Genomic DNA, 9,717 nt, shown 5'->3' with positions numbered 1-9,717 from the left:
CCCAACACTCGGTCACCCCACAAGCCTGCGGATCGCAGGCCCCTCCCCACCCCTGCAACCCGACCTCGGCCAGCCGCAACCCTCCGTCCGCGCCCTGCCCCACCCCGGTGCTCCCACTCCAGCCCCCCGCCCCCGCCTCCCGGCGCTCCCCGGCCCCGCCCCTGGCCCGGGCCCCGGCCTCCCCGCGCCAGCTGCCCCCCGCCCCCGCCGCGGTCTGCGTGCGCACGCGCGACCACGGAAGGGCCGGGCCTCGCGCCCCCTTTCCTCCTCCTCCTCGTCCTCCTCGTCCTCCTCCTCCTCCTCCTCCTCCCAGTCCCCGTCCGGGCCCGGCGGGGGGCGGAGGCCGTGCGCCTGCGCGGAGCCCGCAGTCCGGCAGGGCCGCAGCCGCGGGGTGGCCGGCCGTTGCCGTGGGGACCGCGGGCCCCTCCCTCCTCCGCTCCCCTGCCGCTCGCCGTTCCCACCGAGGCGCGGAGGACGACCCCGGCCCCCCACGCCCGCCGGCCCGGCCGGAGCTGCAGCCGGTGACCCGGCGAGAGGCGGTGCCGCTCCCAAGATGTCGCAGACGGCCATGTCCGAAACCTACGGTACGAGGCGGCCGGGCGAGGCGGGCGGGTGCGCGCGGGGCCGCGGGTCTCGGGGGCGCGTCCGGGCCGCGGGAGGTCGGGGGCGGCGGGGGCGCGGGGGGCGCGGGCCCGGCCGTGCGCCGCCCGTTTACGTGATGTGCTTTCTCAAGTTTCCTCCGGCCTTTTCTACGCGCTCACACGCGGAGGGTTTGCCAATTATCAGTAGCTCCGGGTCTGGAAAGCCAGTTGAAGACTTTCCTCTGCGATGTTGGCCCCGGCGAGGGGCCGTGAAGGACTTAGGGCGACGCCTGTATTTCAGTGTGTTCTTCGAATATTCCAGCATGACCTTTCCTGGGTTGGAATTCCTTTCTTTGCCCTGGGATTACAGTGAGAAGTGATCGATAGACTAACCCGTGTCTTCGTGCGGAGACCTCTTGCCTCATTTATTTCTCCCTTTCTCCGTCTCTCGGGTGTTTAGTCCTTTCTGGGTTGCATTATGGCTGTTTATAAATGTGCCTTTTTAAAATCCTAAACACCCTGGGAGCAGAGCCCTATCTGCTTAATCTTTGCTGCCCCTGTAGCACCCACACCTGGATGCTATAAGGGAATCATTTTTTTTGAGTAATCGAAAGCCATCTACTGTGTTGTTGTGCTTTGTTTTAGTCCTGCGTGGTAAAAATAACTAATATCGTACGCGTCTCCTTTGCATCAGGCTCGAGATGTTTACCAGTCTCTGATTACTTGTTCGGAATTGTGCGTTCTCAGATTAAGACTTTGATTGGGAGTGTTATAATCCCAGGGAGAGGTTCAAGTTCAAAAGTATGTACCCGGACTCAGATCACTTGTGGTGGCCCGCTGCTCCTTCAACAGACACGCGTGGAATGGCAGGGTGGAGCCAGCAGGGTGCTGCAAATACCGCAGGCCACGCGACAGGCGTGGTTCTGGTCTCATGGAGCATGCCGTCTAGTGGCGGATACAGGGTTAATGCCATCAGGACACTAACGAATGAGTAGTTCAAACTCCGGGCCGGAGTCCTGGAGGATTGTGCCTTCGGAAAGTATGTTAGAAGGAACCCTGGCCCAGAGTGGGGAGCCCAGGAGGTAGTAACTGGTCAGGGCGGCAGAATGGCAGATGCCCAGGGCTGGAGAGAAACGGAGTTCGAATAAGGGGAGCCTAAACAGTGGTACAGAGGTGAGGGCGAGGTGGAGAGAGCCTATGGAAGGTTCCATCTTTCTCCTAAGAGGGGTGAGGCCACAGTGCATTTGCTTCACCTTCAGCCTCTCCTGTGACTTGTGATTGCCCTGTTCTTGGTGCCCCTCGGGGCATTACACCCATTCCTAGAAGGCTTAGGACATCCTCCAGGAACCCGATGGCTTTTGAAGTGTTGTCAGAGCCACAAATGGTCCCGTTCATCCGTGTGGTCGGGTCCTCCCTGTACAGAACCACAGTCGGGAGATTTTGCAAAGGAAATACGCTTCTCTAGCGATTTTTGGTTGTCCTTGTGCTTTGCTTTATTTTCGAGTGCTCCTTACCCCACACTTTTTTTCTCTGACCTGGATAGGAGCGTTAGGGAGGGGTGGAAAGTCTGAATAAGAAAACCAGGTGGGGGTTATGAGTGAGGAAGAAAGGACTGGAAGAGTTCGGGAGACGGAGCTTTTACATTTCATTTGTGTTATATGAACTAACCTTCGTAAAATATCGCATATCTCTGCTACACTTTAGATGCAGTTAATTGAACTTTTGAGCATCACAGATTAACTGATTAAATGATGATCATAAGGGGGCGCCTGGGTGGCTCAGTTGTTTGGGCGTCCGACTTCAGCTTAGGTTATGCTCTTACAGTTCGTGGGTTCGAGCCCCACATCGGGCTCTGTGCTGACAGCTCAGAGCCTGGAGCCTGCTTCGGATTCTGTGTCCCCTCTCTCTCTGTACTCCCCTGCTCACGCTCGCTCTCTCTCAAAAATGAATAAATGTTAAAAGAATGTAATAAATAAATAAATATCATAAGGCTTTAAGCAACAGTATTGTTTTGTCATGATTCCATCCAAATATGTTTTTACTCACAATTTAATCTTTTTCTCTAATAGAGAAAGTTAGAAGAAGCTAATGGAATAGAAAATTGGTTTTCAGGGGCACCTGTGTGGCTTCAGTTGGTTCAGCATCGGACTTCGGCTCAGGTCACGATCTCGCGGTTTGTGAGTTCGAGCCCCGCGTCGGGCTCTGTGCTAACAGCTTGGAGCCTGGAGCCTGCTTCGGATTCTGTGTCTTCTCCTCTCTCTCTGTCCCTCCCATGCTCATGCTCTGCCTCTGTCTCTCAATAATAAATAAACGTTAACAAAGAGAAGAAAAGAAAAAGAAAGTTGGTTTCAGAAACAGCAAATGTGGCAGTTGAAACTGCCAGCCAAAAGTCGTAAGCTGTCACCTTCATTTATCATTGACCATATTTGCACAGCATTGTTCCCCAAAAGTAAAACAATCAGGTTCCACCTTCCAGACGTGTGCCTCTTGGCTAGCTGGTAAAGGAATGTTTGCCCAACCTTTAAACTCCTTTGTGCTCTATACTTACTTTCTCTTCCAGAAAAGGAGGCTCTGTGTAGCTTAACGGCAATAGGGTGAAAAATAAAGAGCCAGTGCTTATAAAGTACTAGTGATGAGCTATATCTGCCTTTAATGCTTTTTAGCAAATTAAGGCACTATGTCTTCTTCCATAGACTGAGTAGTAAACATTTTGCCCGCCCTGAAACTAATAACCACACGAATACTGTATGTAAGATCGTAACACACAGTCAAAATCTAAAACAGATCTGTTTCCGTTGGAAACCCTTGTCTAAGTATATCTAAACTGAAACAGTGTTTCCCCAGTGTAGATTTCAGAGCATTCTTAAAGCCAGTTAGTATGGCTAAAGAACTCCCGCCATCTGAGACTTGGGAGGTGACACAAATTGGCCTTAAGTAATTCCTGACTCCAAGATTTGCGAGACAAATTAACAAGTGGATTGGGTAGTCCCAAGCAATGATGGCCAAAAAGGGGCTAAAAAATATAAGTGGTGCAGAAAATGCTAGGGGAAAAAAAGTAAGGACTAAAGTAGGCTAAGACTGAGGAAAAAAATCTAAGATCAGTCTCTACACTTTGGACTTTATGCTTTCTACAACGAACACGGTTTAATGAAACAAGAACGCAAATTGTTAGTCGTGTGCTGGGTTTATTACAATATAGTCTTCATATTTTTGTTTTGTGCCTTATTTGGAAAGCACAGTATTAGAGTATTTACCACATCACTTGGAGAATTATCAAGATGTTTTCTTTTAGAAATATTTCGTCGTAGGCCGTCGCGGGTTGAATTGGATCCCCCCAAAAGATACGTTCAGGTCCTAACCCCAGGTACCTGCGAATTGTGACTTTATTTGGAAATAGGAATGATGTAATCAGGTTAAGATGAAGTCCTGTTGGATTCGGGGAGGCCCTAATCCAATGACTGCTACCCGAGTAAGAGGGGAGAGATTTGGGTATAGACACGTGCAGGGAGAATGTGATACAAAGGGCAGGCTGAGACGGCAGTGGCCAAGGACCACAAAGGGGGTGGGCACCCACCAGAAGCTAGCAAGAGGCAGGGATGGGTCCTTCCCTAGAGCCTTCAGTGAAAGCATGGCCCTCCTGACATCTGATTTCAGACTTCTAGCCTCTAGAACTGGTGGACAATAAATTTCTCTAGTTTTAAGCCATCCGGCTCGTGGCATTTTGGTATGGCAGCCCTATGACACTAAAATATAGGCCTTGGTAGTCAGAATATGACTCATGGAGAAATTTGGGCTTAATAGGGGAAGTAGAGTAAGGATATTTGGGGTAAAGGAAGTAACATCTTCAAAGGGATGTGGTGCCAGTAAAGTATAAAATAACTTACTGTTAGAGAAATCACCAAAATAACCATTACCTGAATTTCATAAAAGACATAAACGTCAGTCAAGGAAGCGTATAACAGCGGCATAAAGGACCTTTCTCCAAATCGAATCTATTTATCATTTCTAATGTTTGTGTTTTCCTTTCCTCATGTACTGAAAACGGGTGACCCTTTAAAGAACGAGAACGTGGGGAACACTACACCAGAGGTCCTCAAACTGCTGGGCCCCCGAGTCCCCTGGTGCGTAAAGTTGCAGTTCTGATTCAGTAGATGGGGGGTGGATGGCGGCTCCACGGCTGATCAGCTCCCAGCCCACGCAAGTGCTGTTGGTCCGGGGACCTGATAGAAAGTCGAGATCCTACGCTATATAACGGCTCCCGTGCCCAGACCTTTGAAAACTTGTTCGTTTGCTTTTTGGTGGTGTGTTTGTTTGTTTGTTTGTTTGTTTGGGGGCACTCTTGAGATCAAGGCTGCCCTTTGGGTTTTTTTCATTAATTAATTTATTTTCCAATTTATATCCAAGTTGGTTATCATCTGATGCAACAGTGATTTCAGGAGGAAACCTTGTTCTTCGGAAAAGCAAAAGTGGACGATAATTTTCACAGTCACTTGAACTATAAAGCATTCCCTCCCAATCCTTGCCTGTGACTTCTGCCACTCCTGAATCTCTGTTTCCAGTCATATCAGTCCCTCAGGCTTAAGAGCCTGTTTTGAACTCCATACCTAACTATTCCATTTGGAGGGCCTGGGGGATCCTAACACACTGCATCCCAAACCCAACCAACCCATTCCTACTCCCCAGCCTTCTATTTGTCCCTGGTACCCATCTGCCTGAGAGAAAGTTGGAATCTTTAATTCTTCATCATCCCATCTCCTGAGTCCAGTTGGTTTCTGTCTTTTAAATAGACCCCTTAACGTAGTTCAAGTTACTGTTAACCCTAGAGGAGGCAAGGGAAGGTTAGCGGGGGGCCAGATTAGTGGATTACAAGGCAATGCCTGTCTCCAGCTTTGGGGTCACAGCAACCTGAGTAGTTGGACCAGTTGTTTGCTGCTGGTGGTATGGCGTCCTTGTAACTGGCGGTAAAGCAACCTCTGTAGCTCCCCGCATGCAGGAAGGGAAACCGACCGCCTGGGCAAGGGTGAGGTGGGTTCCGGTAGGGGTAAGTTAGAAGGGGTCCTGGTAAAATCTATCCGGGGACCCAGACTACTGGCAACTTAGGCCACAGCTTCACGGGAATATCATCATGATTTAAGTAAATGGTGTTTCCAAAGCTTCTTGTGCTCCTTGAAAAATAATTCCACGTAAGCCTAAAATGTGAACTTTCCTTCTTAACTTAGTAATAATAGTAATACCTCTTCTGTTAAGAACCACGTCACCAATGTGTTTTGAAAAGTATCTCACACTTTGGGCCCCGAGGCATGGAATTAGCCATAACAGGGTTCTTTCCACTTTTAGCATATCTAATCAGGCAAGCGTTTTGCTCTGAATATTTCTTTGGAATGAGGAGAAAGCTGATGTTGTTCCTTGAACGTCTTCTCATAATCCATCCTCTAGAGATTGGTTAGGCTGATGGAATAGATTTTCTTTTTTCCCCGTTCCTGAAAACTCCGTTAGGATACATGCCAGTGAAAACAGTTTGAGAGAAAAACCTTTGAATCCTCTGTGCTCTGTGTTCTCTGAATATCGCTGCTTTCTCTACCAGTCTGATCTTAGTAATGGCCCATGCTCTGTATGTTTGAAGAATACTTTTGTGCTTCTCTGTAGCTGTGAATGTAATTTAAAAGCTAAAATGACATGCAGGGTACTGTTGCTTAAAGGGTGGATAAAGTTGGGTAAATGTGAAGAGTAAATAGCACTGTAACAGATGAATCAAATAAACGCCGTGTAACTACAAGTTTTCTCCCTTTGTAATCCCCCTCTGAGCTCCCCAAACCAGAGTAAATTAATGTGGAGAGATTTGGCCAATACCAAGAAGTCCCTGAGAATGATGGCTGTGACACCTGGAGAAAGACGGCTTTGTACTCTGCCACAGCCAAGTGCATTCCTGCACTACTCAGAATGGCAGACTCCTATATGACAACGCGTAGTTATCTTAGTCTTCGTTTCTTTCTGTCTCTCTTCTGTGCTGCGTCTTTGGCATCTAAGTCCTTAAAAAAGCAGCTAACGATATTTAGGTGTGCAGGGTAGGGTACACCGTTCATCAAGGGCTAATAAATTATGGGCGAGTGGACGCCCATATGTTAGAGGGAGGCTTGTAATTTTTCAAATGTGAATTTTTAAGCATGCAGAAAAAATTTGGAACTTAAAAACAAAGTATCTCTCTCTTTTGTTATCATTTAAAATGTTACTGTATGTGGTGTGCTCCCTTAGTTATAACACTGTTTCTCTTGTTCATTTGCTTATGCCCTGTTATTGCAGAAGCCCTCATAAAATATATACTATCTTTGCACTAGACTTTGCATGTCTTTTTTTTTTTCTATGTTTATTTTTGAGAGAGAGAGAGACAGAGCAGAGCATGAGCGGGGGAGGGGCAGAGAGAGAGGGAGACCCAGAATCCGAAGCAGGCTCCAGGCTCTGAAGTGTCAGCACAGAGCCCGACACGGGGCTTGAACTCAGGAACTACAAGATCATGACCTGAGCCGAAGTCGGAGGCTTATCTGACTGAGCCACCCAGGCACCCTGCATATCTTTTTTTTTTTTTTAAGATTTTATTTTTTAACTAATCTCTACACCCAGCGTGGGACTCGAATCCACAAGCCCAAGGTCAAGAGTTGCATGCTCTACTGACTGAGCCTGCCAGGTGCCCCAGGACTTTGCATATCTCTTTTATAATATGCTCAAATCTCAGTTGCGACAAAGAGAATGTTTCTTTCAAGATGAGACCATGAGCTCTTTGAAAGCAGGGGTCTGCTGAGACGTCTCTGTGTCCCTGGTGCTCCTGGACACGGCCTTCTGGGACTGCTAAAAGCACCTTTGATTTGATTCCATTTGAGAGGTGGCGTTTTTCTTCTGAGTTACAGAGTATGAAACAAAAGGCCAGGTTAATAGGAAAACCGACTGTAAGACATAGGTTTTTTTTCTTTATGGTAGAAACCAAGCAGTCTTTACATTGTGTGTAATATAAACGCAACACTAATTAAAACGTCTTCCACAGACCACGTTTGCTTGACTTAAAGAGGTCACACAGGGCATCCTTTAAAAAATAGATTTCCCTTCTGAGAACTTGGATCTGAAATCAGTTCACAGTGCACGGGGGGGGGGGGGGGGGCAGAGAGTTGTGGAGGTGCTTTCACGGCTTTCTGGAGCTTCAGGGCCTCACGGCTGCCCGGTGGTGAATGTACCTAGGGAGAGAACAGGTTAATCAAGTGGAAGGAGGTTGGTCGACCGTGGAGGTGAACGAGCCTTGAGGGCAGGCTTTGGTGTATCCATCAGGCACTTCAGGGGAGACTGGCACCCCGCTCAGTGGCCCGGGAGCACTTGGGGGCAGACATAACCCTGTTGTGATGGCAGATGTCTCAGATGATCTGAATGTGTGGTTCCTAAGCATTCAGATGCCTGGCACTTGGTAGTTACCAAGTAGCCAGTGGTTGGGTGAACTCCCCTAGTCCTAAATCCCGGCTTACTTGACCGCCTTTTGATTTTAAACCGATTCTCTATGACCAAAAAGAAAAGAATTTTGAAATTGTGCGTAACACAGTTTCTGTTTAGTCGATAATAGGTGATGAGCCCTTCGGGTCGTTTCATCAGGCAGAATGCTTCCAACTGCAGGGGGCAGAAAACCCACCTCACAATGCTGGAGGTAATATGGAAATGTATTTTTTTCAAATAACTGTCAGTGAGGAGGGTGTTCAGGGTTGGCTGAGTCGGGAGCTCAGCTGTGTGGACAAGGACCTGTAGCACTGTCATTCTCACCCCTGCAGAGCCATAAAATGACTACTCTTTGTAATCCGAGTTTCTTTCTTTCTTTCTTTCTTTCTTTCTTTCTTTCTTTCTTTCTCTCTCTCTCTTTCTCTCTTTGTTCTTTCTTTCTTTCTTTCTCTTTATTTATTTAGAGAGAGACAGAGTGCAAGCGGGGGAGGGGCAGAGAGAGAGAGAGAGAGAATCTCAAGCAGGCTCTGCACTGTGAGTGCAAAGCCCCACTCCCGGGGCTCAAACTCGTGAAACTGAGATCATGACCTTAGCTGAAGTCAAGCGTCAGATGCTTAACTGACTGAACCACCCAGGCGCCCTTCGGTCACTTTCTTGTTACGTCCGTAGGAAAGAGGAGCTCTTCCCTGCATTGATGGAGTAAAAGTTCTCACTCTCCACCCGGTTGAGCCACATTGGGTCAAGTCCCTGTCCCTGGACCCATTATGTGGCCAGTGTCATAACACTTTGCACTGATTAGCTTAAGGCTGTATATTTTTCTTTTTAACATTTTTTTAAGTTTATTTTGAGAGAGAGAGAGAGCGAGCAGGTGAGGGGCAGAGAGAGAGAGGGAGAGAGAGAATCCCAAGCAGGCTCTGCACTGTCAGCACAGAGCCCAGTGTGGGGCTCAAACTCATGAACCTCAAGATGATGACCTGAGCTGAAGCCAAGAGTCTGACGTTAACCAGCTGGGCCACCCAGGCGCCCCCAGGCCGTATGTTTTTCTAATCCAGTCTGGCAGGGAGGAGGGGGCTGGGAATGGCCATAATTGGCTTAAAATAACCAATGGCTGTCTCCAGCTTTGGGGTCACATTCACCTGTTCCTTTGGCTCCTTGGGGAGTAGCTGTTAGGCAGTTATCTGCTACGACAGCATCTCCCGCAGCCTCCAAAACATGTAAGCTGCAGTTCCCTTTCAACTGTTTGTTCCAAGTAAGGATCTTCCTGAAGAAGATGATGGGCTTAAACGTTCCTTCACACCTCCCCTCCTCCGGTGAGGAGGCAGTCCGAGAAGGCAGCACAGTAGTAGAAAGAGCGTGGGCATCCACATTGGCCGTATGCACACACGTTAGAATCCCTTGTCTTCTTAGAAAACAAGAAATTTCTCCTGTCGTTTTGCAAACAGGATACACTTGCACTCGTCCTGAGTTCTTACGGTCTTTGTGAACGCGCTAAAAATATTTGGTGTTTTGAAGACTAACGTTCCTCTTCAGAGTCACTTTGACCGTGGTAATACTTGGGGGGGGGAATGGAAGTTGCTATTTGGTGGCCATCGCTATTTTGCCACTTTTCGTATATTAGCACCTTGAATAATTTTGTCATAAATACGTATATAATCTAGGATACTAT

The 9,717-nt window shown here is 48.2% G+C and overlaps 1 protein-coding gene across 2 annotated transcripts in view; it reads left to right on the top strand.

The window, feature by feature from the left end:
• Positions 1–309: 309 nt before the first annotated feature.
• Positions 310–9,717, top strand: part of RAB4A (RAB4A, member RAS oncogene family) — a 46,509-nt gene continuing 37,101 nt past the window's right edge. The window contains exon 1 of one of the 2 annotated variants that reach the window (XM_043596359.1): positions 310–584. In XM_043596359.1, the coding sequence (XP_043452294.1) occupies positions 554–584 (31 nt within the window). In that variant the 5' untranslated portion in view covers positions 310–553. The remainder of the gene's footprint in view (positions 585–9,717) is intronic. The other variant, XM_043596357.1, reaches the window with a different exon arrangement.

This window comes from Prionailurus bengalensis, chromosome D2, assembly GCF_016509475.1.
Source record: "Prionailurus bengalensis isolate Pbe53 chromosome D2, Fcat_Pben_1.1_paternal_pri, whole genome shotgun sequence".
NCBI classification, from domain to species: domain Eukaryota; kingdom Metazoa; phylum Chordata; class Mammalia; order Carnivora; family Felidae; genus Prionailurus; species Prionailurus bengalensis.
This window is presented reverse-complemented; position numbering and strand designations above follow the sequence as displayed.